Here is a 26690-nt window from a genome sequence, read left to right as displayed (position 1 = left end):
TCTCTCAATCATTCCTCAGTCCTTCCCTCATGCTTGCCTCCAGAGCTAAACATATGCACTCGCACAATCTGCAGCCACTGCTTTATGCACATCTTAAGGAATGTTCTGTTCTGCCAGCTAACAGTGTAACTTGGTCAATGTATGAGGTCTCTCCTAACTGCTCAGTACTGGATTGGTATGCAATCGCTTCCTTATCTCTCAATGTACGCCTTATTGCCACACTTTTGGTCCCCGATTCCTTGTGTGAAGCCCTGACTGTACTTGGAATGTATTTGGAATGGTGTCTGATAAGCGCTACTGCTGCAGCTCCACGGTCATTCTTGTGCAAGTGTGGCTGACCTGGGGTTCTGCTCATGCAAGTCGGAGGAAGGACCCTGCTCGTGTTTACAGGAGGGGACCTCTGTGCTGCCATAAGCAACCACCACACACAGAGTGACTGAACGAGCCATTGCTTAGCAACCCACCAGCGCAACACACACTCCCAGAAGCCAGGAGGAAACCAGCAGAGAGAGAGAGAGAGAGAGAGAGAGAGAGAGAGAGAGAGAGGAAGGGTGGTGGGGGGTGGTGGTGGCAAGGCAGATTGTTACCTGTATGAAAACAATGCAGTAGCACCTGGCAACCTAAACAGTAAGACAGAGAGAGAGAGAGAGAGAGAGAGGGGAGGTGGGGTGAGTGAGTGAGAGAGAGAGAGAGAGAGAGACAGAGGAGGGTTCAGATTTGACTTCACCTGCATTCAGCCAGAGCAGTCAACGAGCAGGACTAGGAGGTTGGAGGACGGACAGAGGGACACACATCAAGGTAAAATCAATGCACAGCACTGTCTATACAAGTTCTGTTTCGATGACACACCAGTCGGCCGTTCTAAACTGTCATACCTGCATTTGATTGGCTTCAGGGTGTAGAGAAAGTGTATTAAATGATCTGGTTTACCCTTGCTGTGTTGTGTACAGGTAGAACACTGTAGGCGATGTTAAGTTGCTGCAGATAAACTCTGAGTTTTCCACACAACACATTTTTCAAAAGTGCAGAAAGTGAGTTGCACACACCAAAGCACACTTTTCCGCTGATGTATATAGTGCAGTACAAGCAAATCACTCTGAATTATCGCTGGATGATCCAAAGCAGTTGTTAAAATCTTTCACCTTCCCCCCGGGACACACAGCATGTCTGCAGTCCCTCACCCAGAGCCTGGGCTCTCCTGCTCCCCGCAACCTAGTGATTGGGGGATCCAAGGGGTGGGAAGGGCAAGAGATGGGCTGCCCCCTACAGGTGGAGAGTGGAAGCCCAGCCTGGAGAAGGAGATCCACCGCATGGTATTACAGCTGCACAACACACAGGCTGCCCAGAGGAGGCGGGACCGGGAGGCGGGTCTAGCCGTGGAAGGGCGTGTCCCCATCGACCCGCTGGCACATGATTGGTTCAGCCCAGACAAGGACACCGTAGAATCCAGGTCAGTTAGCCATTTTCCACAAATTAGGATGCGGACAGAACTATTCCATGTGGCCTGTCGTGTGCATTGGGTGGTTACCAGTTTAATCAGCCAAGCCTCTATTTAATTGAATTAGCCCTCTGTTGTTGATGATGTATATGTAAAAGCACTTGATTCAGGTATTTAAAATGTCGGAGGTCTTTCAATCTTCAGGGATCTACAGTTTGGGGGTTTTATTAGGCAGAAAGTTGTCTGCCTCTTCAGTAACATGCCTAGCTAGCTGAGACTGTCCAACACTGACAGATTTTCTCTCCTGAAAGCTCTTCAACTACACTTCTCACTTTCTGTCCCCCTGGGTCCCCGCGTTATGGTAATTCCTTAACTACTGGGTTGACTGGGATCAGTAGTATCAATTCCTGAATCAATACAGTGTGTAAAAAAAGAAAATCCCCGACAAGGTAACAATGAAGCCATGAGCAAAATCAACTGTGAGCTCTCAAACTGGAATGGGTAGGAAGTAGAGGTTGGATTGTCTTAATTTTCCTATTGTTACCTCCTAAAGGGGAAAGAAAAAACCCAGCTGTATTTGAAAACTTGGATTCTGTCGAAGTTATTGACTGTTAAACAGGAAAGAGGGCTTTGCCTCCCTGTTCAGACAGCCAAGGTTTTCTCAGATTCCACCTGTTCTCTGTCCTGGTGCAGAAAGAGAGATCCTGAAGGAACTCAAAGCTCAGAATTGTGTGGTAGAGGAGTGTGGTGGGCAGAGTGCTTGCTATAAACTGACCAGGTGCCTGGGGTTCCCCTTACAGGGTGTTCCTGCTGGAGAGGGTCCTGCCAGCTCTGGTGCCTGGAGTGCAGAAACTACTGGAGGAGGCCGAGAGGAGGGGAGAGCTGGAGGAGGAAGGGGGAGAGGCAGGGGAGGCAGAGTCCCGGCAAAGCTTCAACCCCCTCAACTACCTGGGGCAGTGCCTGCTGAGGAGCCCCCCCAGGTCGGGCCCAGGCACTCCCACTGTCCAGCACTCCTACTCTCGGGGGCTGCAGATGGCCAGGCAAGATCTGGAGAGGAGCGGGGTCGATGCCCAGAACAGCCGGTGAGACTTCACCCAAACTGCAGTGTATTCTCTATTTTGGACCTAGTTGCTATCCAACCCTCAGTACGTTGGAGTGCAGCTGAATGTGAAATGGTGAAATGCTGTAAGTAACAGAAGGGTAGAGCAAGAAATTGCCCTGTCTAGTAAAAATCTGTGGTTCTGGTAAATGGCCTATTCTGGCTCCCAGCCGTTTCGAGCAACAGCTGACAGGGGCTTCAGATGGCCATGGAGAGCTGCACAGTGTCTCCCTGCTGTCGCTCCACAGTGTGACAGCAGCTCGTTTAGACACTCATGAGATTAACAGCCCTGCTGACGCCCACAGGCTTTAGGGGCAGGGGGTTTCAGGGCACAGGGCAAGAAAACAGTAGTGCTCTGGCCGCTTTACAAAGGTCTCAGTCTGCAGCACAAGGGTTAAATGTAAAGCGGACTGAGAGACTGAGGGAGGGAGGAGTGTGCCAGTATGGTTTATGAGAGGAGCACAGTTTTGTAGGACAGTGACCGATCACCTTCCCCTGCCCCCTACCGCACTAATCTCTGTTCATGATCAGTGAATCTATTAGGGTCTATTACATGTGGGGAAAATGGGGCCCATTAGTCCCGCAATGGACTGTGAAAGGGTAGGGTGCCAGGCAGCTCATTAATTTTCACAGCCCATAAAACTGTGACAGGGGCCCCGGCCTGGCGTGCTGATTTACAGCCCCAAGCTCAGTCCAGCACAAGGACAGCACCACACAGCACAGCCTAGCACAGTAACTAGCTTCTCTGTGTTCCTCAGCGCTTTGTGCTCTGTTCTGGGTCCATCACTTTGCCTTTTCTCTCTGGTGCTAGATGCTCAGTGTTGTATGAGTGCTGTGCTGTGTCAGTGCTCTGTGTGGACTTCAGGGCCCTGTGCTGTGCTGTCTGACTGCCCTGTGCTGTATGCCAGGCTGGCGGAGATGAAGCAGAGGGTGCGGGCGAGGAGGTCAGAGCTACAGCGGGAGGAGAGGACGCAGGACCGGGGAGAGGGGCGCCGGAGGGAGTGTCTGCGGCTGCAGTTCTCAGAGTGGAGCCTAGGGCCCGATGGCACGCTGCCCCTCAGTGTGGTGAGGCCCCCGTCTTTACACAACCTGCCATCCTGCACTGCCATAGGGGAACCAAGCCAGGGCTGGAGCTGTGAGAGTAGGATTGACGCTGGGAAGCAGGGGGATTAGATGGCTGGGTGGGGGATCATGGTTCAGGAAGCAGATGTGCGGAGATTAGGGAGATGGAGAGATTAGGATTACGGCAGAGATGATAAGGGCTTGAGTTAACGTCAAGACACTGACACTTGGGGTGGGGGGCGGGGGGGGACCGCACCTTTTAATCACAGCTGAGATCAGGGCCGGGGGGTGCGGTGTCAGAGAGCCAGGGGGATGCCAGTGGGAATGCGGCACAGTGTGGCCCAGCGCTGCGCAGCCCTGATGGCATCTCTACAGGGTGCAGTTATTCTCTCCAATTCCTACTGGGCAGAACTCAGAAGCTGGAGGACGGACAGTAGGTCTGAGCCAGGCTCCAGAGCACAGACACACTGAGTTTATTGTCCAGTATGAACCTTCATTGCTCCCCGGTAAAGGAAAGTAACTTTGTGTTCTGTTCGGGTGATGATAGCCTACATAACAAAACACACAGGACGCCCCTCTATGGTCAACTCTGCAACTCCACCAAAAATAATCTGCACACAATATACTCCATTAGCTCAGACTCTCAGTGTCTGCCCATTATATTCCTACTAGGATTATTGCAGTATGATAAAATTAAAAAAGTGCTGATCCAGTCATTTATTGAAAGCCCCTGATAGGTCTCTCTATCTTACAGGTGCAGAATGCTCTGAGGAGCTTCCTGGAGCTGAGTAGCACCGAGGGATTTTGTGCAGAGACAGGTATGAATTCGGTCTTCCCTGATCACTTCACTCCAGGGACGCCAAACTAGGTCACTATATAACTGTGATTGGACTCATAGTGTATGAGTTGGTTATGATGATGTCATCCGACTTTGACCGTAGTAGAGCGTCAAAGGATGAACAGGGTGCTCACACTGATACCTTGTCACACGCTGGGACACAAGCGGTGGCAGCACACTTTTGGCATTGTTGTCAGTGCACAGTCAAAGAACAGGCGACAATGACATTTATCAAACTACATTCCAGAGAAACGATATACACAAATGACAAGATGCAGGGGATGAAAAATGTTATTGGTTTGAATTCACCAGAAGCGTGGAGTGACCGAATGCTGGGAGACATGGAGCAGCCACACACAGCTCTACTGGAAGATGACTATGCAGAGGTGAGGCAGACAGATACAGTGAGGGGGGAAAAAAGTATTTGATCCCCTGCTGATTTTGTACGTTTGCCCACTGACAATGAAGTCTATAATTTTAATGGTAGGTGTATTTTAACAGTGAGAGACAGAATAACAACAAAAAAATCCAGAAAAACGCATTTCAAAAAAGTTATAAATTGATTTGCATGTTATTGAGGGAAATAAGTATTTGACCCCTTCGACTTAGTACTTGGTGGCAAAACCCTTGTTGGCAATCACAGAGGTCAGACGTTTCTTGTAGTTGGCCACCAGGTTTGCACACATCTCAGGAGGGATTTTGTCCCACTCCTCTTTGCAGATCCTCTCCAAGTCATTAAGGTTTCGAGGCTGACGTTTGGCAACTCGAACCTTCAGCTCCCTCCACAGATTTTCTATGGGATTAAGGTCTGGAGACTGGCTAGGCCACTCCAGGACCTTAATGTGCTTCTTCTTGAGCCACTCCTTTGTTGCCTTGGCTGTGTGTTTTGGGTCATTGTCATGCTGGAATACCCATCCACGACCCATTTTCAATGCCCTGGCTGAGGGAAGGAGGTTCTCACCCAAGATTTGACGGTCCATGGCCCCGTCCATCGTCCCTTTGATGCGGTGCAGTTGTCCTGTCCCCTTAGCAGAAAAACACCCCCAAAGCATAATGTTTCCACCTCCATGTTTGACGGTGGGGATGGTGTTCTTGGGGTCATTCCTCCTCCGATCGATTTTGGTCCCATCTGACCACAACACTTTCACCCAGTTCTCCTCTGAATCATTCAGATGTTCATTGGCAAACTTCAGACGGGCCTGTACATGTGCTTTCTTGAGCAGGGGGACCTTGCGGGCGCTGCAGGGTTTCAGTCCTTCACGGCGTAGTGTGTTACCAATTGTTTTCTTGGTGACTATGGTCCCAGCTGCCTTGAGATCATTAACAAGATCCTCCTGTGTAGTTCTGGGCTGATTCCTCACCGTTCTCATGATCATTGAAACTCATTGAATCATTGAAAGGTGAGATCTTGCATGGAGCCCCAGACCGAGGGAGACTGACAGTTATTTTGTGTTTCTTCCATTTGCGAATAATCGCACCAACTGTTGTCACCTTCTCACCAAGCTGCTTGGCGATGGTCTTGTAGCCCATTCCAGCCTTGTGTAGGTCTACAATCTTGTCCCTGACATCCTTGGACAGCTCTTTGGTCTTGGCCATGGTGGAGAGTTTGGAATCTGATTGATTGATTGCTTCTGTGGACAGGTGTCTTTTATACAGGTAACGAGCTGAGATTAGGAGCAGTCCCTTTAAGAAAGTGCTCCTAATCTCAGCTCGTTACCTGTATAAAAGACACCTGGGAGCCAGAAATCTTGCTGATTGATAGGGGATCAAATACTTATTTCCCTCATTAACATGCAAATCAATTTATAACTTTTTTGAAATGCGTTTTTCTGGGTTTTTTTGTTGTTATTCTGTCTCTCACTGTTAAAATACACCTACCATTAAAATTATAGACTGATCATTTCTTTGTCAGTGGGAAAATGTACAAAATCAGCAGGGGATCAAATACTTTTTTCCCTCACTGTACACTGACCCAGACAGACAGAGAGAGAAACACACAGAACCAGACAGACACAGACACATTGACAGACAAACAGAGACACACTGACTCAGAGACAGACAGATGGACATACATACATACAGACAGACCAATAAACAGACTGTACTACCAACATGCTGTGTATGACATTGTCCTGAAGGCAAGTTTAGAAATACTGGACTCTACCTCTCTCTCGATGCACTCCTCTCTGAGGGACTGTAATGAAAAGAGAATCTATCGATTGGTCATTCAATCAATTAATCAATCAGTCAGGCCATCTTGCTGGACTTTGTTATAGATTCCGTGTCAGCTGTGTTTAATACACTGTGCTGTCTTTCCCTTTGCTGAGAGAGGCTGAAACGTGACGGCTTGGCTTGTATTTAGACGATGCTGTTTATTGGACAATTCAATTCAATTCAGTCACTTCCTAATTATCTCTCTCTCTCTCTCAATTGTCCTATCCCCCATCTCTGCATCACCCCTCTTCCCTCTCTCCCTGGCCTCCGGCTCCCTCTATCCCCCATACTGTCCTTTTCTCCTCCCCTATCCCCCCTCCAACTCTCTCCCCTCTCTCTGTCAGTATGTGCTCAGTGTAGTGGCAGGCGTCTCCTGGGAGCAATTCTCCGGGCTGCTGCAGCACCTGTCTCTGTGCAGTGAGGAGCAGCGAAGGCGCTTGGCCTGTCAGCGCTGGAGAGAGGTCTTCTCCCAGCTCTTCACAGACTGCGACTGTGCCGAGGTACAGCACGGCACAGTACAGCACAGCACAACACAGTCCTGATCTCCCCCTGGTCACCAACAGGAAGAAATTAAATCCAAGCCCACCATCACAGCGTTTCCTAGGGCTGGGTTGGCCATGAGTCAGCCAGCTTTGTGCAACAACAGCACCCCCTTGTGTCTTACTGGAGCACTTGAGTGGAATGAAATACATACGTGTCATATTGTGCTAACCGTTTGTGTGCATGTGTGTGTGTGTCTGCAGACAGGGCTCCTAGACAGACACAGGGTGCTGGTCCTGCTGGAGAATTTCTATGACAGTCAGTGTGAGAGCACCCAGAGGGCCCTGTACAACCCCCGCTGCTGTGAGTACTACTGACACACCACAGATCTGGCCCTTTATCTATCTACAGTTAGAGTTTGTTTTCAATGGAGCACTAATACTGTATCCTCAAAGATAATGTACTCTCATTGTACTCTTTGTGAAGAACTGGTTGAAAACATCTGGGACTACAGTGCTTTCAGAGCAATTTCCTTTACAAAAGACCCGCAGAAAATCCGAACTGAAAACGTGTCTATTTCCCTGTGCAAACATGTCGCTCATTCCCCCCTTTTATACTTCCCCTCCGCCCCTGCAAATTTCAGGGCCAGTGAGGGAGGCCGAAGACTTGAACCCTGACCTCTGGGATGACTGCAGAACCCAGGAGAGGCCAGAGGAGGAGGAACGCGCAGGGGAGCCTGTTCAGTCAAACGCAACCATCAGTGCTGCCGTCGCCGGGCAGATGAACTCCAAAGCGGCCAATGAGGAAGACGAAGGAGGAGAGAGGGAGATGGTTGGCTCTGTGGGGGGTGGAGAGGAGGCACCATCGGAGGAAAGGGACCCTTCAGGACAGAGGCATGCGGATACTCCGAGGGAGGGAGGGGAACAGAAGGAGGGCGAGTCTGGGTCTGATACTGAATCAGAACCAGAGGAGCTGATCCTGGTTATGGAGACTGGACCTGCTGTTGAGGGTGAGTACTGGGGGCTCTGAAAGTTAATAACATGCAACCTGTTAACCTGAAAGTAGAATGCAAAGTAAACATGGGGAATATTACTTACGGACAACCTAGAACATTCTATTAGTGTGAAAATAAGATTGTTACAGAAATCCAGAACTTTCAATCACAAAACAGTGCTATTCATTTAAACTCCAATTTCTTGACATATATATTTCTTATACGCACTGTTTATGTGGTCGTGCTTCAGAACTGGACAACTGGGGCCCAGCAAGGGGGGTGAGCGCCTTTGACCGCAGCACCCTGGACCGGGCCCAGTTCATTCAACAGCTGGAGACGTTCCTGGGGGAGGGGGCCTGTGACAGCACGGTGCACAGCCTGGCAGGGTACCTGCGGGGGGGGTACCGAGAGACAGAGCAGGAGAGACTGGCCCGCCTGCAGCAGGTATAGCACAGAGGAAAATAAGGGCAAACTCATATCAGTTCTCATGTGATATATAGTACCTTGTCATGGTTAGCCGCATCTCAAAGTACTTTACAAAGTCAGGCAACAACAGCGATTCTATATTCTATTGAGAACTCATGTTGCATTTAACTTCCTCTGAATATTTATTAATAAACACTAATTAAACCTTAAGGAGAAAACTGTCATGGTTTAATTTCTCTGTGTCACCTTGTGTGGCCCCCAGGCGCGGCGGGAAGTGGTGCAGGCCAGGCGGGGGCAGGCCATCGACGAGCTGTTCGAGAAGTGGGACAACGAGGGGAGGGGCTTCCTGGACAAGGGAGAGGTGGAGGGGCTGCTGGACCGCTACAAGGAGGGAACAGAGAGGGCTGCCTTACAGAGAGGTGAGAGGGGCGGGGAGGGCATCCTGTGATTGAAAGATTCCGGAATAAAGTTCCCAGAGTTCTGCTTAAGTCCAGGACTGATTCTCTGCTTTGCACTAATCTCTCAGGCTTCAATAACACACAAAAGTTGGCCTCTTGCTTGTGTCTCCAGCTTGGCAGCAGGGCTCCCCTCCTCTCCACAGCGCCGCCTGCCTGTCTCGGGGGCAGTTCCGCCAGCTGCTGGAGGCGGTGGTGCACGAACTGCCGCCAGAGGGAGTGCTTGAGGGTGGCTTCCAGGGGCTGTTGGCGTTCCTGGAGGAGAGCGTGGCACACTCGCTGGCGGAGAGGACACGGGGAGCCGCCCGCAGGAAGTGGCTGGCACAGGTGCAGATGGCAGCGGAGAGTGGGGGGGCCAGCCTGGAGCCTGTCTACAGAGCCGTGTTTCAGAGCCTGTACAAAGTGAGTGGGAGAGGGGGGCAGCAGGTTGGGCACCAGGACATCATGGGCCAAATTTTCAGACAGAGAAAAATTACCACTTATTTCTAAAAACTGAGAAAAACTAATTCCTTATAAATCTAACAAAAACAAACTCCCAATATGGTTATAATATTCAAAACTTAAAAAAACGAATTATATATATATATATATATATATATATATATATGGAAAATATATAGAGGAGCTGATCTGGCTTGACCTCTGACCTCCACCCACCCCACTGTACCGTGCTCTGACTGGCAGGACGCAGAGACTTATGGGAATGAAAAGATGATCAGCGCCTCTGTGGCCCTGCTGGAGGGGGGAGAGAGGCTGCGCTACGTGGCCTGCACTGCTGAGGACGCCCCCTATGTGCTGAACCAGGAACTGCAGCGAAGGGCAGCGCCAGTGAGGTGAGGCTCAACAGCAGCCGCCACTCTCCAGGTCCAGACTGGATTTAATACCTTTAAATTGCAGAGGGTTCATATTAGAAGCAAGTAGTGCTTTGGGAGAGTAATGCTGAGTTGTAACAAACCTTGTTTTGGAACGAGTGAGTTTCAACATTTTGTATCTTGTAAACCACAGGGAAAATAATTTCCTGATTCTGAAGTGCAGTCTGACAGTATGTTGTGTGTAATAGGGAAAGGGATAAGCTGGTGATACAGTTCCTTCCTGTCTGCATTCTGACCTCTGACCCCACCCCCATCCGGCCTGCAGTTTTGCAGCAATGGATGATGGGAAGCCTGTGCACGTCCCTCGGGTGCGTCTCCACGGTGGCCTGCACTTCTTCAACACTGACCGGCCGGAGCCAGAGCGCAGGGGCTCGTTTATCGCCGTACCCCTGAAGGACCCCCGTGGGAGGCCATTCGGGGTGCTGGGCATAGACACCCTGAGAGACCCCCAGGAGAGGAACATCTTCCTTAGGCATGAGATCGACTTCTACCAGGTATAGATACATACAAACACACACGTAAACACAAACACACTCTACCCTCAGAGTGTAGACCAATAGTGGTCAACCCTGTCCCTGCAGAGCCATTTTGAGACCTGTCTTGTTTGCCGTTCTTGACTGGCAGAAAACAAATACAGAATGCATTGAATCTGAAATTGTCATCCACCTCGATTTGATTCGATTACTTGATTTATTCTATTACTATAAACCCCTGCAGGATCTCTGGATTGTTTTCTTTGCTTTACTCCTAACATTTCTACAGATATGTGTGTATTTCACCCCCCCCAGTTTTGGACAGGCTAAACTTATAATTCAAAGCAAACAGCGGTAAGACTGGGATAGTAATATTGTGTGTTTGTGTGTGTTTACAGGGGGTGTGCTCAGCCTTCAGCCAGGCATTCCAACACATACTCACCCGGAGGAACATTTTGCGCATTGTGGAGAGCGCCACCTACTGGCTGCACAGCAGAGTGCCAGGGGTGCGCAGCCTCACCACCTACCTCATGGAGTCCACTGGGGAGAAGGTAAATGACCAAACTCACAGCGGGAACACACAGTCAAGAAAAACACTCACTGAGAGATCCATGGTCTCTTTCTCTCTACGTTTCTTTTTTCTCTCATAGAATGTGGCTGCTATCTTTTTAAAGGAAAAAATGTGCACAGAGAAAGAAAGACGCAGAAATGGAGAGACACAGTACCACAGACCTGGCTTAATGCTATACACTCTCTCGCTCTGCAGGGCTCGGACTACACCCTGAGGAAGATGATGGTGATGGACAACAGGACAGGACGCTCCCGGCTGCTCAGCACTGCCCCTGCCCTGCGCCGCTCCGACCACCTGTTCAGGTAACAAACCACAGGCCTTTACGTCGTGCTTTAATGACAGATTTCAATGGGTGAGGCTGTCTTACAACACCAGTGTGACACAAACAACTCCTTATCGTTTTTGTCCTAATGGGCTTGCCATACTTCTCGGAGTAATGCAGTGAGAAAACTGAAGGAAACCGTGCTTTGAACAGTGCCTACGTCATCCATTTGAAAACACTGACGTTGACATTCCTTTTGTGTTCATGTCCATATGTTTGGAGCTGCTATGTTTTTTCATCGACATCTTAATCGCACCTCTTTAAGCACAATCTAAGGGAAAACTGCATAACAACGGCCTTTCTTGTCACCTAAAGCAAAACTGAATCCCACATTTAAACACAAGCACTGATAATAATATATTCACCAGTTAAGGAGTGTTGCAATACCTAGCCTGTCTTCCCCCACCACTCTCCCTCTCCCTGCAGGGACTACCTGTTCCGCTGTGCTGACAGCTCGGAGCCGCTGCGCTGCGTGGCGTATGGGGAGAGGCAGCTCGTGGTGCCCCTGCGGGAGCCCAGTGGCCGGGCACTGGGTGTACTGGACATCAGCTCGGGGCCCCAGGCGCAGCTGCAGCCCCACGAGCAGAATGACCTGCAGGGAATGGTGCGCATGGTACAGGCTGCCTGCTGCCAGCTGCTCAGAGAGAGCTCCGGACTGGCAGGGCCCTCAAGAATGCTGGGTATGGGACATCAACACGGCCGCACTATATGTAGAAAAATGTGGAAAATGATCTGACGTTGACTTGGTTTTTGACTGCAAAGAGAACACTGAGAAATGGGTTCTAATTGGCTCTTCTTTTTGATGGCTGTCAGCAATTACTTTGATCAATGCAATTCTGGTTAAGGTGATCACCTGAGTAAGGGCCCAATGTCATCCCTTAAGTGACTTACTTGAAATGGGTCGGGCTAAATCACTACAGTGGAGAAACACACGTCCTCCCTGTTTTTGTCCAGCTGGGCTTGCCGTACTGCCGTACAAAGGAAGACTTATTTTAACTTTGGTTAAGATGATCATTAAAGGCAGTTGGGCTGTGCTGTACTGTACTGTGTTAACGCACGCCCACCACCCACTTATTGTAATCATTGCATCACAGAGGCCGAAGGCGCCGGCGGGGAGCAGCGTGTGGGGCTGCTGTTCTTGCGCTTCATGCTGCAGGACCTGCGCAACTGCGTGCGCCGCCTCGACCACCAATCCTTCGCTGAGCTCAAAAGCTACAAGGACCCACCCCCGGCTGTGCATCACGTGCTGAGAGCTGTGCTGCTGATGCTCTACCCACAGTGGGTGGGGAGCCCGGAGATAGACAGCTGGAGCCAGTGCCGGCTAGTAAGTGATTGTGCCGTTTTAACTGAGAACGATTGCTCCAGTTGGCACATCTGGGTATACCCTCCCCCCAGATTGGGCCAGTGTCCGGCTACAGCATCACTATTGGATGAGAGGACCTAGAGGGAGGCGTGCAATTGGCTAAGCAGGGAAATGGAGGGGTGGGGTGTGTAGGAGCGAGCCTGGGCCTCCTCAGACCATCACACTGTGGCTTCTCAGGGAACCGACAGGGTTTGGTCCCAGATACTGCTGGCTGTGTCAAAATGTGCCTCCCTCCCTTTCAGAAAGTGAACAGCGACCTCATTCGCAAGGTCACGCTCTTTGACCCCACGGCCAGTTCTGTGCAGGTGGACAGTGAGGAGCTGCAAAGGAGTGTGGCAGGTAAGAGGATGATAAGACTCCTCCCCAGACAAGACAAACTGATATTTTCTCAAATATATACAGAACAATAGGTGATCCTTATACACAGTATTTGATACTTCTTCTCACTCCAGTTAGGATCTCACAGGGTTTATCACATGTTCTTGCTTCGTCACCTGTAATGGGTATATTGTGTGACAACTGTAAGTCGCTGTAAAGGTGTCTGCTAAGAAAGCAATAATAATACACTGTGTAAGTAATCAGCACGCCTGTTGTGTGTGTGTCCATGTGTGTTTGTTTTTGTGTGGGTGTGTGACAGCGGTTCCCCGAGGAGAGGTATGGAAGCACGGCTCGGTGCCCACAGAGCACCTGTACAACTGGGTGTCCGTCTGTCTGTCCCTGCTGGAGCAGAGCGGCAGGATGAGGAGGAGCCAGCCACCCATCGGCCTACAACACTGAGGAGAGCCACTTTAGCCCAGCATGCCCTGGTTATGTGACCAAATCAAATGCTCACTCGTGGGCAAAAACACACCAACACACCTACCACACACAAACACACACACACCACATGCAAACATGTAAATGGACAGAAAGAAAAATCTTTTCATGAGTAGCGCCATTCACTACGATATTGCGATACGTGCTGCCGATGGTATCAGTTTAATAAAAGCTCGCTCCTGTTTTTCCCAATAAACCCTCAATATTAAACCCTTGATAGGGTCTCTGTTGCAATTTCCATGCTTTGATGTCATTCTAATAAACAACATTATTGTTATTATATTATGTATTTGCATGAAAGGCTACAAACTGTTTGTATTACAGTGTTCATAGAGCTGTGACCCGCGGCGCATTTGTTTCAAATAGGGGGAGAAAAATAGGTCTGGTGCATCACACTTCAAAGATAAATTTTCACAACATTGTATTAACATGATCCAACATAAAGAAATCTTTTTAGAAAGGATAATGAGCATTCAAAATACAAATTGGCAGCATTAAAGTATATATATATACACGATAGAAAACCTTGGCACACTTCATTCATACATATAACAAATCAGTCCTTTACAGAACTGTTATAAAGGCAGTTAAATCAGTTTCTCAAAGTGGTGTTAGGTTAATATTTCCATATTTGTGTGTAGGTAAGGAATACTTATATGCAAAATATATAGAGCACATATTATAAGGTGCAATTTCCTCTTTCTCTCTTTACCGTCGGTGTTATGGTGCAATATGCAGAAGTCAGTGGTCAATGCCCAAGCAGCACCCCCTGAGGAATTGTGGGTAATGCAGTTGTCTGACCTCTGCCTGCCCCTCCTAAGAGATCCGATTGGCTGTCAGTGACAGTTGCTCCTCCCCCCTGCCCCGCCTCCTACAGGCCCCAGGAGGCGTGTAGACAATGGCTGCCAGGGCCACGGCCAGGAGCAGCAGGACCAGGAAGATGGCGACAGTCAGGCCTGGAGACAGACACGCCCCCCTATTATAATTTATTGATTGATTAGCAGACGCCCTTTGTCCAGGGCGACTTACAAAATATAAGAGCAATACAAAGTGCAATAATACAGTACAAGCCACAGTATAGATCTCTGCATTCCCCTGACTGATGTGCTTTAGAGGTAAAAACACAAAGCTTAGAAAACAATCTCACAGAAGCCATTACTGCAGTTAGAAAGTGAATGCAGGGACACACAGGCATGCATTTCTGGGAGGCCTGGGCAGAGTACTGATATAATAATAAAATAGCTATGCCAGGTGAGGATTTTTACATGAATGTACTTTGTCTCTCTATACTGCAACCCTTGTGAACAATCACTGGTGGACAGTTGTCTCTTTGTACAGTACACTATCCATTTTAAAATGCCAGCCAAGCTTCCTGGCAATATCAATGCCTATCCCAGACCTGGTGCTGTAATGGAGGACTGTGATCTTTACTGTCCTGTATGGGCAGAAGAAGGAGAAGGAGATTTTACCCACTGAATGGTCAATGAGTATTTATACCCCCATGCCCACCTGTGTCCTGGTGCCCCAGTCCTCCATTGGTCTTCAGACTCCAATCCATGGGCTCTGGTCCAGTTGATCTTGCTACCAGGATCAGCAGTTGGTAAGGTTTGCTAGAAGCTACGATATTCATACAAAACATAATAAGTCAAAACTGCTGTAGAGCTTAAAAACCCTTTGTCCACTTTCAAATGGTTTAATGTAAAATAATATCACAACATGGCACGTTTATATGAGGAACATCCTAAATGCAGTAATACTATTTTATATAAGTATTCGTTTTTATTAATGCCACTGCTGGTCTGGCAAGTGATACTGAGTTGATTTTTGATGCAGTGTAAATAAAAGATTACGTATATTACATTACACAATTACACGTGCTTATTATTATACAGGATCTGCAAAGGATATGAAACTGGTCTATTTCTGGGAGCAGCCAGTCGTTTTTCTGTGGAGGACCTCCCAGTTTGAAACGCGGGGGCTTCGTGTACGTACAGAATGACGACATATCAAATTAAGTCTTTCTAAATTGGACACTTTGTATTCCAGATTAATTAACACAGTTTCAGTAATAAAAAAAGTCACTTACTTGCTAATTTGAACCTTCGCTCAGCAAACAACTTTTGAGCATATCTTAGTATTCGCTTCAGGCGTTTCACTACGACACTTTATATATGCAAACTGTTTATTACAAAGTGGTAGCCTCCGAGCTGACAAACGACAGAAAAAAATATAATATTAAATTCATATTTTAATTAATATAAAACAATCAATGAAATGTGTAAAGTTGTAGACTTTGGGGGAGATGGGGGACGTTGCCTTCTTATGGAATCTGCTGTAACGAAAGGTCGGCTTGTTACTGTTGGAGAAAGATGGCGGCTCCCAGTAAACAGTGAGTACTGGTCCGAATTTGTTGTAAACAGATATGCGTTTAAGTTTAAAATAAAGTCATATCCATGTCATCGTTTTATATGAACCAAAAAAATGAACAAATTGAAATTCCAACGCTTGGGTTTTTAATTTTATCTATCCTTATAATACCCCATTTTCAGTGTAAAATCAAGGCAAGAGAGCACTCGACAGTTAAATCCCTACAGCGGTCGATGTTTTCGACAACTTTTAACACTTAAACGAAATAAACGCCATAACACAAACGCAATGACGGTTGCTGAAGGTACTGGGCTCACACATTTCTGATGAACCTCAATATATACAGTTACAATTACATCCACAGAAGCACCATTGGGGTGCTACAGGTGTAAGCGTCATTAGACAGATAATATCAATTGACTGTGCACGGCATGGACACGTATACAGATAAACAAGAGCCGTTGCTGTCGTGCTGGTCCGTTAATAACTGCTCGGCTGGGTACCCGTTTTGACTGGGCTCCCCCTGTCTTGCTCCTGTCCTCTCCGCGGCAGGTACGGCCTGATCCTGCCCAAGAAGGGGCTGCTGAAGACGGCGGTGCTGCCCGGACCGTCGGTGTTCGGCGATGACTCTGACGATGAGGTGAGGATAGCTGATCTGTCAAAACCTGTTCACGTAAATCGACCCCCAGGTAGACGGGATGGATGTGCATCTACAAGTGTCTTCAGAGGTGCTCAACTTTTTCTAGGACTTGGTTTTATCAGTACTTCAGGTTATTAAGGCATAGTTTTTCCATGCAAAATTGTCAGCAGACAATCAAATCAAATCAGAATGTGCTAAATAAGGACCTATATAAGGTGGATTTATGTAGCTAAATACTTCCAGATTTGTAACCCCAAAAACCAGCTGATAAACAACATATCTAAATCAGTGAATAATATCTCCATAGCTGTTACTCAATTGATATAGTGCTCAATCCAACGATGAACAATTCGTGACTGTCTTGGGCTACTGTACGGTCATTAATAATCACACGAAAGGCAGTTTCTCAGAGTAGTAAAGGTTATTGCCTGCCCAAGTCTTCAGCTGTGTAACTCAATTACACCTCCTGATCTCTCTCAGGCTTCCACATTGTTACTCTCCAATCTCACCTCCTAGCCCCGCTCTCACAGTCCACAGCACCTGTCAGGTCTGCTACCAAAACTGAAACAAATTAAGCCCGAGGTAATTGCTAGATGCTGTCTGAGATCATCTGTATTGTGGACTTCGGTGAAGGCTTTATCGTACTGTCCGTGAGCTTCAATATAAATAAATTGTTACCAGTTTCTAGCTGTCTTTCAGGTGGGAATGTACAGGATTTGCTTTCTTGTCATTCCATTGTGTGGTAAGCAGGTGGCGCCAGAGCTCTATGGAAATGAACACCAAGCAACGATTGTGCGTCCTACACACTCGGATGTACCAGAGATATATTTTTGCTATTACGGACACAGTTGTTGATAATGGAGTATAGTACGTGTGTGGATACTGGGGCAGTTAAGACATTCAGCGGGTGAGTCCTGATGAATTAAGAAGGTGGTTTATCATTTCTGGGAAAAGGGATTGCTTACAGATTTTAAGAACCCCACTTTGTTGTATGATTGGGGAACTTAATCTGATCGAGCACAGTAAAAAGTTGCATGTCATTTAGCGGAAAGGAGCTATAGGCTCTTAAAACATTTTGTTGTTTATTAGTTAAAAGCTGTTGAAAAGTCACACTACACCTGCTTCACACTTTGTAAGATTTATACAATAGATTCGACTTGGTTGTAGCTAAACCGGTCATCCCTGTGGTTCCACACGAGGGTCTGTAATCACTTTATTTTATCTGCTGTCTATTTTTAATATTGTGTCTCAGCCAGCCAGGCAGGTAGAGAGAGATAGTGATGCTATCTGAGTGCCAGGTACATCAGATTGGCTTCTATGAGAGAGAGAGAGAGAGAGAGAGAGAGAGAGAGAGAGAGACAGACACAGTGAAGCAGGCAGCCTATCTTAGGTTACTGTGTCTCTCCTTTCTCCCTCCCCTCTCTCTCTCTGTGCCCAGACTTTAATGAAAAAAGATAGGAGCTGCTTTCTCGCTGAAACGTTGAGCAATATTAATCCCGAAGCAGGCTGATTGTGGGGGCAGATGGGGGAGAGAGAGGGGTGGGGGTGGGGGAGGCAGGCAGGGAGGGAGGTCGAGATAAGATTGTTTCTCCCTGTACAAAATTACTTCATTAGTTGTGTGATGGCTAAAACACACACACACATTCTTCTGATAAGTGGAGTGTAGTTAGGAAGGGGTTTCATTTCCTGTTATGCTCTGTTGCTATCAGCTCAGCATCTGTGCAAAGTGAGCCTTGCAGGATAGGAGCCTACCAGAACTCAACACTGTGTGCGAGAGAGAGGGAGAGATTGAAAGAGTGCAACAGATGCCTCCAGCTGTTTTAGGAGAACATCAAATATGACGGTTCATCCCCCTTTCCCCTGACCTGTAATTCAAGTGGCACAATTACGCTAAGCATACAGCGTGAAAATGCAAAAGATGTATTGGCACAATTGAATGCAAACAGTGTAATGCTAACACAGAATTGACCCATATAGCACAAAATGAACAACTTGTCAGTTCAAATTGATGTGGGGGTCAAGGTGTTGTCTGTGTAATTCTATGCATGCTTTTTGGATGTGTTTTTCCAGTTTTGTGTCTCTACCTTTTAAAAATGTGGTTGGGGTGACTTCTCAGTGAAAATTTAAGAAATGTAATAATTTCACTCCAGTTTAGTTGCTTTTATCCTGAAACATTTGTTTTGTATCGGATTTAGGCATTTACCACGTAGATGCGCCTATTTCAAACAACTTTCACTACACCACTCCGCTTAAAAAAATAATAATCAAAATGTTAGATTTTTTTGTATACAAAGGAAGCTGCACCTATTATTTGCATATTCTTAACACACAGAAACTGGGGGGAACTGTGGTTGAAGCCTCACTGCGAAGAACACTTTCTCTACTACCTCAACCTAATAGAAAGGCCAGGAGCATTGTCCTTCAAAATCCATAACTTTTGATACTTTGGGAGTTTAGGAATCACCACCTGCAGTAGATGAAGGAAAATGGTGTAATTGGCCCACTTAAGTATATCATTATCTGAAGAGCTCTGGTAGAATTAAATCTAGAGGGCCCCGCAGTGTTGAAAAATTCTCCAGTGCTCCAGATCCAGTTCACTCCAGTCACAGCTGTCCTGTCCTCTTACTGTCCATCACCCCCCTTCCCAAGGTTGTGTGTAAGGCTGTTAGCCAAGGAGCAGGCTGACCCTCTGGTGTGGAACATCTTTTTTTATATTTAATAATGAGCGCAGCACCGCCAGCTATCAGTGATAACAAGAAGAGATGAAGGGAACCAGTGACAGCACACATCTGTCTCTGGGGCTCACAAGGGTCAGCAGGGATTCACGAGCTTGCTATGGAGCGCTTATCTCTGTCCAAATATGAGCAGCTATGAAAACATGGAATGATATTAAATGTATATATATCTTTTGAGAATTTGTAGGCTGGCCGAATTCATGTCTTCTGCGTTTTGAGCCCAATCTTACAGCTTTCTGTCTTTCGGTGAGATCAATAAAGCCAGGAGTACAATCTTTTCCAAGGGAGGACCCGCGATAAAACTTTAATGACTTGAGTTTCCTTCACCTGTCTTAAGAAAAGAGTAATCCTTTTTGTCCTTTGCTCCTTGTCTGTCACACAATCAGTGGCTGGCAGAGAACGGGGTCATTAAGAGAGACTCGGGTTTATCAGTTTGCTGTTATTGCTGCTTTTTTTCGCTCCTCTCTCTGCACTGATCGCAGGCGGCACAGACCGATAACGGAAAGGGAGGGAACGGGGCTGGACAGCTGAGGCTGCCAGAGCACCTCAGAGTTTGTCAGCAACCCGGCTTCTGCTTTCATTAACCTTATTACAACTTCCCCTGTCTATGTATGTGAATTGTATTGAAAGGAAGTTTTAAAAACAAACAAAAAAATGATCAGATCAGAGCCTGCAGTTGGAAAAGGCTTATTAGAAAGACTGGTTGTGTTGCCCTGGTTGGTTTGGTGGGGAAGTGTTTATTCTCAATGTGCTTGAACTACAGAGAAGGGGTTTGCTGCTGTTACCAGTTCAGGACCATACAGCCTGGGACTTCTGTGTTGAGCAACCAGGTGCTGAGTTTAAGCAGAAATGAAATGTGCTGGCAAATTGCTACATTGCTCTCACAGCAGATAGCAAGCGAGAGAGAGATGCAGTCTGGCTTTTAATATAGATACTGATGATAAGCCCAGGCGACCGCATAACACAACAGGAAGTGCCCATCAATCAGGCTTGCAGACTCGGCAGGAAATTGTCCCCAATATACTGCGGGAGGTGTTTTAACTGGGACTGGCTGCACTGGGCAAACAGAGGCAGGTGAGTCTGTGTCTCTGGGACTCGGAGCTCTGTCTGTAAATCTGTCTACTTGAGCCTCTGCCACTCTTCTGAGCAGATGGAGCCCCATAAAGCTGCAGACAGCCTCTCGCAGGGTTTGAGACGCTGCTGTTGGCAGCCTGAACCCAAAGCAGGAGCTGAATTTCCAGGTTCAGAGCTGTTTTCGGGGGTGGATGTCCACATACACGATTGAACACAGCCACCCACACACGGACATTTGTAGAAACACAGGGAAGGTGTCCAGTTGTCCTGCACTGTGCTGTGGACATCAGACCCTCCTCAGTGCTTGAGCTACCGGACCACAGGGTGCTGTGTTAGTGCATGCTCTGTTTCGTGCTTGGTGTTAGGGAGCATGCTTATTACACAATGTCAAGGCTGTTTGGTGGGACTCGTGTACTGTGGGGTAGGCATGGTTATTCACTAAATCTGAAGATGTTTTCCCAGGTCATCTTTAGACCAGATCACAACCCACACTATATTACATACAGAATAATGTATAGATTTTAGTAGTGCACTGCTTTTGTAGATCTGTGGCAACGATATTATTTTGAAGATTTGCTCGGCCAAAACCTGCATTTGCAATCCAGATGATCAGAGGCTAATCGTTGAACTGTATAAACTGTGAAACTGCTGATATACCTAGTGGGTCAAGGTACTTAATCCACACTTTTTAATTTTCCTTTATCTTTAATTTTTTTTTGACAACCCTGTCTGGCAGTTGCAAGTGCTTGCATCCTGTATTACTGCCTGTTTGTATTAATTGTGCAGTGTAGGTAACTCTGTCGGGGGGTGAAACTCAATGCTCTGTGTATCCAGCATTTGTGTGGGCTGCCTTTGTTCAGAGTATATTTACTATTCTTCAGCTCAAACATTGCCGCTGTATTAAGCCGTGATGAAACAGCCCTGTCGTCCTGCCTCCCAGTGGCTACAATGGCCGTATCGCACACAGAGACAGAAGCTGGCCTCACAGCCTACTAAACAACTAGCTGGCATCTGCTTACCCGGGCAACGAAAGACAGCGGCCCGTGAACATCGAGATAAACCCACCCCACTGATCTTCAAACACACTGGACTTGTATTCACTTTTATTGTATGACTGATATCAGTTGAACGTCTCTTCATTTTATTTACAAAAAACAACAAAACACTAAGTTGCACAATCCTGACAGTAAGTCTGCTCAAGGTATTTCCACTGTTACTGGGGTGTCTCACTGGGGTGTTTTTATGTTGTGTTGCTCAGACCCCAATTGGAGAGAGTCTGCAAAAGGAAGCCATTAAGAAGAAGATGATGAAACAGGTGAGAGGGCCGTGGGGGTGGAGGACTGGATCTGTTACTGTCTAATGTGTAACATGTGACTATAGACTGGCATGAATGGCAATACATGAATGGCAATGGCTAAGGCAGAATTAACAACAGCAGTGTTACATAGATAAGTCCTTTTCATTTGTGTCCCTGTGGGCTTGCCGTAGTGCTCTACATCAGTGGGGAAAGTGAAGTCTGCCGTGCTTTGAGCAGTGCCCACTTCCACAACGATTATAGTTGAAAACCGGAAATCAAAATATATTGACACCAATACATGATGAGACGTTTTCTTTTGTGTCCCTTCGCGTGTGTTTGGAGCAGCCCTGTATTGAGTGGTTTTGTATTTGATGTTTTAATCACACTTATGGCTCTAGCCCACATGCTGACAGCAGGGCTCGGATAGCAACTGCATCCACAGCAAGCCCATCTGGAAAGAAGTGGGCAGGACTGGTCTGTGTCTCTCTGCTGTTTAATTCAGCATCACACTTTTCAGTTTCACTTCAAACGCTGCATTTGGCACAACTGAAACGTGTACGATTGAATCAAATATAATTAAAAAAGACCAATGAGGTTATCAAGAGTTTAGTTTAGTCTGAACAAACCCAGAAGACCCTGGTGGTGACTCTCTCTCTCTCTCTCAGACTCGTCTCGAGATGCAGAAGGCGCTGGAGCAAGACGCCACAGTGTACGAGTACGACAGCGTGTATGACGACTTGCAGAAGAAGAAGGAAGAGAGCAGTGCCAAAGTGCTGTCCGCAGCTGACAAGAAAGTGAGCTCTGGAGCACACTCACTCACTCTCTCTCCATGATGTTTTTGTGATTTGGGTTTGAGTTGGGTCTAATAAAATACTTCGTAAGAAGTAATGAATCTCTCTTTATCTCTCCCTCTGTCACTCCAGCCCAAGTACATCAGTAACCTGCTGCTGGCCGTGGAGGAGAGGAAGAAGGAGCAGGAGCGACGGAACGAGAGGAAGATCCAGAAGGAGAGGGAGGCGGAGGGGGAGCAGTTCCAGGACAAGGAGGCCTTTGTCACCTCTGCCTACAGGCAGAAACTGTTGGAGAGACAGCAGGAGCTGGAGCAGGAGCGCAGAGCGGCAGATATGGAGGGTGAGAGAGAGACGAAGGAAGAGTAAGGAATGATGTGAAGGTGGCTGTGGACCTCAGTGTTGACACAGGGGGGCTGACCTGTGTGTCTTTTCAGCCGCTCTGGACGTGAAGAAGCAGAAGGACCTGAGTGGCTTCTACCGGCACCTGCTGAACCAGACTGTGGGAGAGGAGAGCACCCCAGACCCGAGCTCCCAGAGGTGGGCAGGAGGTGGAACTGCTCTGAGGTTTCTCCTGAGCTCCTCAGCTCTTAAATTGATTTATTTGGAGAGGCTTGGGTCTGAATTACAATCGCAGTGATCCATCCGGTCATATTAGCTATATCAGGTTGAGAGATTCCACCAATTGTCTACATTTCCTGTCTTTCTCTCTCTGCAGGGAGATCAAGCCTGAGCCTCCTCTAGGGAAGGACAGTGCCACGCCTCCCCCCTCTGCGCCAGGGCCGGACATCCGAGATCGGGACAGCGACTTCGAGATCGACAGCGATGAGGACGAGGACAAGGAAAGGCGAGAAAGCAAGGCAGCCGGGAGCTCCGAGGTCAGCAAGGGGCCCGTGAGCGCACGCTCCAAACGGCAGTACCGCCAGAGGTCCCCGTCCTCGGAGAGCGAGCGAGAGAGGGAACGGGAGAAGGAGAAGCAGCGGGAAAGAGAGAAGGACCAGGAGAAGGAGAAGCGCAGAGACAGGAAGCCACACCGGGACCGGGAGAAGGACCGGGAGCGGGACGGGGAGAGAGAGCGAGACCGGGACAGGGAGGACCGCCACGGCCACAGCAGCAGCAGGAGAGAGGAGAAAGAGAGGAGGAGGGAGAGGGAGAGGGAGAGAGAGGGACGGCCCGGGGACGAGGAGAAGAGCAGGGGGAGGGATGAGCGGGAGAGGAGGGATCGAGACGAAAAGCACGGTAAGAAAGACCGGAGAGAGGCCAGCCCCAAGGAGAAGAAGGAAGAAAAAGAGAAGGAGGTACAAAAAGACAGTCACAGTCCTTCCCCAGCAAAGCCAGAAGAAGGCAGCAGTGAGACACAGGAGGCGGAGCCTAAGGTCTGTAAGTTTGCGAAGAGGAGCAGTGAGGAGACAGTGATGTCCGCCAGGGAGAGGTACCTGGCACGACAGATGGCACGATCCAGCGCCAAAGCCTACATCGAGAAGGAGGAGGACTGAGCCAGGCTCTGTGGGTGGGATTGGGGTTGGGGTGGGGACTGGCTTTCCTCACTGTGGAGTTGGGCTTATTCCATCAAAAAACTTCACTCTCGGACAGCAGGAGCAGAGAGGGGCCTGTGCTGGGGGTCTCCGCAGCGGAAAACCAAACCCCCGACGTTACGATGCCTGCCTGGCCTGTGACTCCACCACACAAAAACATTGCAAAATTTCCTATTTTTTTTTATGTTCCCCACTCAGTTTTGGGGTGCTTCATGTACTAAATCCATCCTGTAGGCCCGTGGCAGCCTCTGGTTTTGGTCCCAACCCAACTCCTTCATCGGTCTAATGGAACGATTAACGGCATCAATTTAACACTTCTCTCCAGACTCCGAAATGTGTTGCGGGGGCTGATATCCTGAATTCATCCACAAAATGTCAAATATCAGCTGTACAAATAAAATTGGAATATCTTCAATAAGCCTAATTGTGGGGGATGTGAAATATGACTGAAATTATTTGAATGATTGGGAGCGTCTGTTATGAAAACGAAAAGGCGTCCTTCCACAGCTCCAGATATACGTGCCCCAGCTGGGCCTCTTATTGGGAAGACATGATTGCCTGCAAACCTGTCTCATTTATCCAGCTTATCCCGAGATTCAACATCTATATTTACATTATTGCTAATTTTCATCGCATTGGAACGATGATTGATGGAAGAGGTGGCGCTGTATCAATTCTGTATCAGACCTGGGTTTAATTACATCTGATCAATTAAGAGTCTAGTTACACCATTGTCACACTTAAGCATTCAGAAATCTTTACAGGGTCATTTTGATCTGTGACATCTGTCCGTTTAGGTTGCTTTGTTTATTACCTTTTATGTCATAATTTTATGGCATCATTGTCACTGAAGAAAATATCAGTTTATAATTCAGACTTTATTGTATTCATGATAATAATTCATATGCGTGTTTTGATTTGATTTTGCTTTTTCAATGCCTATTTACTTTTGCAAGTCTAGTTTTCTTTAATTCTGGTGACAGTGGTGACTTCCAACCCCAAACACAACCCAGCCCAGCCCTGTGCCGCCTCTCCGAGAGAGAGACTGTGACAGCGAATGTGAAATAGTCTAAATCAAACGCCACAGGATCCCACGAATACAGTCATTAAAGTGGACTGTGGTCGCATTACAACGCAGCTCTTTAAAAGGGATTTCATTCATTCATCAGGGTGTACATAGTGATGTATTTCTGAGTTACCACAGGCCACTGGTTGACTTCACTGTATATATTGTTAGCTGTACTTCATGCCAATCAAGGTCACCAAGCAAAGAAGAGGGTTCAAACCTCAGAGCGTTTATTTTGTAAACTGCAGAACCTGTAGGCCTGCTCCTCCAGAACCACTGGCTTAAGGGGAGTGCCGTGTGTAAGAAAAAAGTTAAGTGTGCAGCATTGCTTGTAAATGAAGTCCATATGTAAGCGGAAGAGAATTCATGTTGGCGAGAGAAGCACACGCCGGTCTTCTGTCTGTGGCAAATAAAAATAAAAAGAATATTTTTCCTTTTTGCATCTTTCATTTACTAAAACTCCAAATGCATATATTCTTTAATGACTGGGATGTGAAAGCTCTTTGTGCTCAGCTCGAGTGGCAGTAAAAACCTCCCTCTCCTCAGCCGCTTCCGCAGGTGCAGTATTATGAAATTACCCCCCATTACCGCCTGTTATTTAATTTTCTTACTCTCCAGCCGAGGCGAGCGTTAATGAGTCCCTGAGCTGGGGGTTCTCCAATCGCGGGACGTATCGTTACCCGGCGAGAGATTAAAGCCAGGAGTGATAAAGGCTGGGGTTGTGTTTTGTGGCTGCTGCGGGGTTTGATAAATGATGTTTATTAATGCATTCGTATCTCTTGTCACTCCACTATGATCGGCTGGACTGTGGGGGGGGCTGCTCCCTTATGGAATATTAGAAATGTGAGAAAAAATGTTTATTGCTATATAATAGGCCCTTTTGCTTTCACCCACTGGCTGCTGAACTGACTAGCACACCTCCCATGTAACCCATCAGTCATGTGATCATGGACAGTCTAATGTTAAACGGCTTCAATCCCAGTTAGGTAACCTGTACTGGGGCCTGTTTGCGCCTATGAAAAACACGTGCAGAGTACCTGATAAAGGGTGGCATGAAAATAACTAGGTCTATTTAACTAGGTTATTTTTAAAAGGCCAAAACCTTAGCGTATCAGGTTCCTAGTTTTCTGTGAATAAAAAAAAACAACATGATCTGATTAAAAAACAAGTCTACCACAATTAAAATGTAAGATTAAGCATTCCTAACTAGTGTATACAAAATGCAATATATTGAGTGAAACAAAATGTTTTGCTATTTAAACATTAACCATTTTAATCAAGGTTGGAGCCCTTCGAGGACCATTAGCCTAATAAAAACTAAATACCAGGCTATATCATTTTAATAATTCAGCAAAACTGCAAACTATTCACTACTGTCCTTTGAAAAAATATAAAAATCACCATGTGTTATGTACAAACAGAAATGGAAGTGAAAATTGCTTTGCAGTTGAACATTTTGGTTGCTATTGAAGTAGAGCAGCACCGTCCCGTGTTTGCACAGAGGAAAACTGTAACAAAACTGAACATTCAAAACACGTGTATCAGTGTAGTTTTCCACAGTACACAGATTTCTGGGATCCTTGGTATAACACACAAGTGAGAGCTTTATCATTCACCCTTTACAACGCACCCTTGTGCATCCCACAGCTTGAAGCCCTGGATAACTCCTGCAACTCCCTCTGGAGTGTGTGATGCTGAGCACGTGTAGCAGTCCACTTTCAGGTCAGGGGTCAGGGTTAGGGACAGGGTCACAGACTGGAGCTGG

At 47.3% G+C, this 26690-nt stretch overlaps 2 protein-coding genes and 1 long non-coding RNA gene across 4 annotated transcripts; 2 read left to right on the top strand and 1 right to left on the bottom strand.

Annotated features, from left to right (window-relative positions):
• The first annotated feature begins 570 nt into the window (after positions 1-570).
• LOC136718493 (EF-hand calcium-binding domain-containing protein 5-like) lies at positions 571-13693 on the top strand. Its single transcript, XM_066696253.1, has 20 exons — positions 571-798; positions 1163-1450; positions 2239-2520; positions 3446-3602; positions 4354-4417; positions 4750-4823; positions 6996-7151; positions 7395-7494; positions 7775-8140; positions 8376-8569; positions 8814-8970; positions 9122-9408; positions 9691-9839; positions 10144-10372; positions 10750-10902; positions 11118-11224; positions 11671-11924; positions 12339-12568; positions 12850-12946; positions 13245-13693. The coding sequence occupies exons 2-20, from the start codon at positions 1164-1166 to the stop codon at positions 13382-13384; spliced, it is 3483 nt and encodes a 1160-aa protein (XP_066552350.1). The 5' UTR covers positions 571-798; position 1163; the 3' UTR covers positions 13385-13693.
• A 134-nt stretch (positions 13694-13827) lies between these two features.
• On the bottom strand, positions 13828-15585 carry LOC136718495 (uncharacterized). Its single transcript, XR_010805291.1, has 3 exons — positions 15510-15585; positions 14933-15040; positions 13828-14379 (listed from the first exon to the last, which is right to left on the bottom strand). It is a non-coding gene; the product is annotated as an uncharacterized LOC136718495 (long non-coding RNA).
• Positions 15586-15755: 170 nt separating this feature from the next.
• On the top strand, positions 15756-25350 carry nsrp1 (nuclear speckle splicing regulatory protein 1). Of its 2 annotated transcripts, none has more exons than XM_066695633.1 (7): positions 15756-15812; positions 16343-16430; positions 21498-21554; positions 22202-22330; positions 22460-22667; positions 22762-22864; positions 23043-25350. In XM_066695633.1, the coding sequence occupies exons 1-7, from the start codon at positions 15793-15795 to the stop codon at positions 23818-23820; spliced, it is 1383 nt and encodes a 460-aa protein (XP_066551730.1). In that variant the 5' UTR covers positions 15756-15792; the 3' UTR covers positions 23821-25350. The 2 variants fall into 2 exon arrangements, with proteins under 2 accessions (XP_066551730.1, XP_066551729.1); XM_066695632.1 differs by having other exon boundaries at positions 22762-22891.
• The last annotated feature ends 1340 nt before the right edge of the window (positions 25351-26690 follow it).

The sequence above is a fragment of the Amia ocellicauda genome, chromosome 22, assembly GCF_036373705.1.
Source record: "Amia ocellicauda isolate fAmiCal2 chromosome 22, fAmiCal2.hap1, whole genome shotgun sequence".
In the NCBI taxonomy this organism is placed as follows: domain Eukaryota; kingdom Metazoa; phylum Chordata; class Actinopteri; order Amiiformes; family Amiidae; genus Amia; species Amia ocellicauda.
The sequence above is the reverse complement of the archived record's forward strand: the minus strand, read 5'-3'. Positions and strand labels throughout refer to the sequence as shown.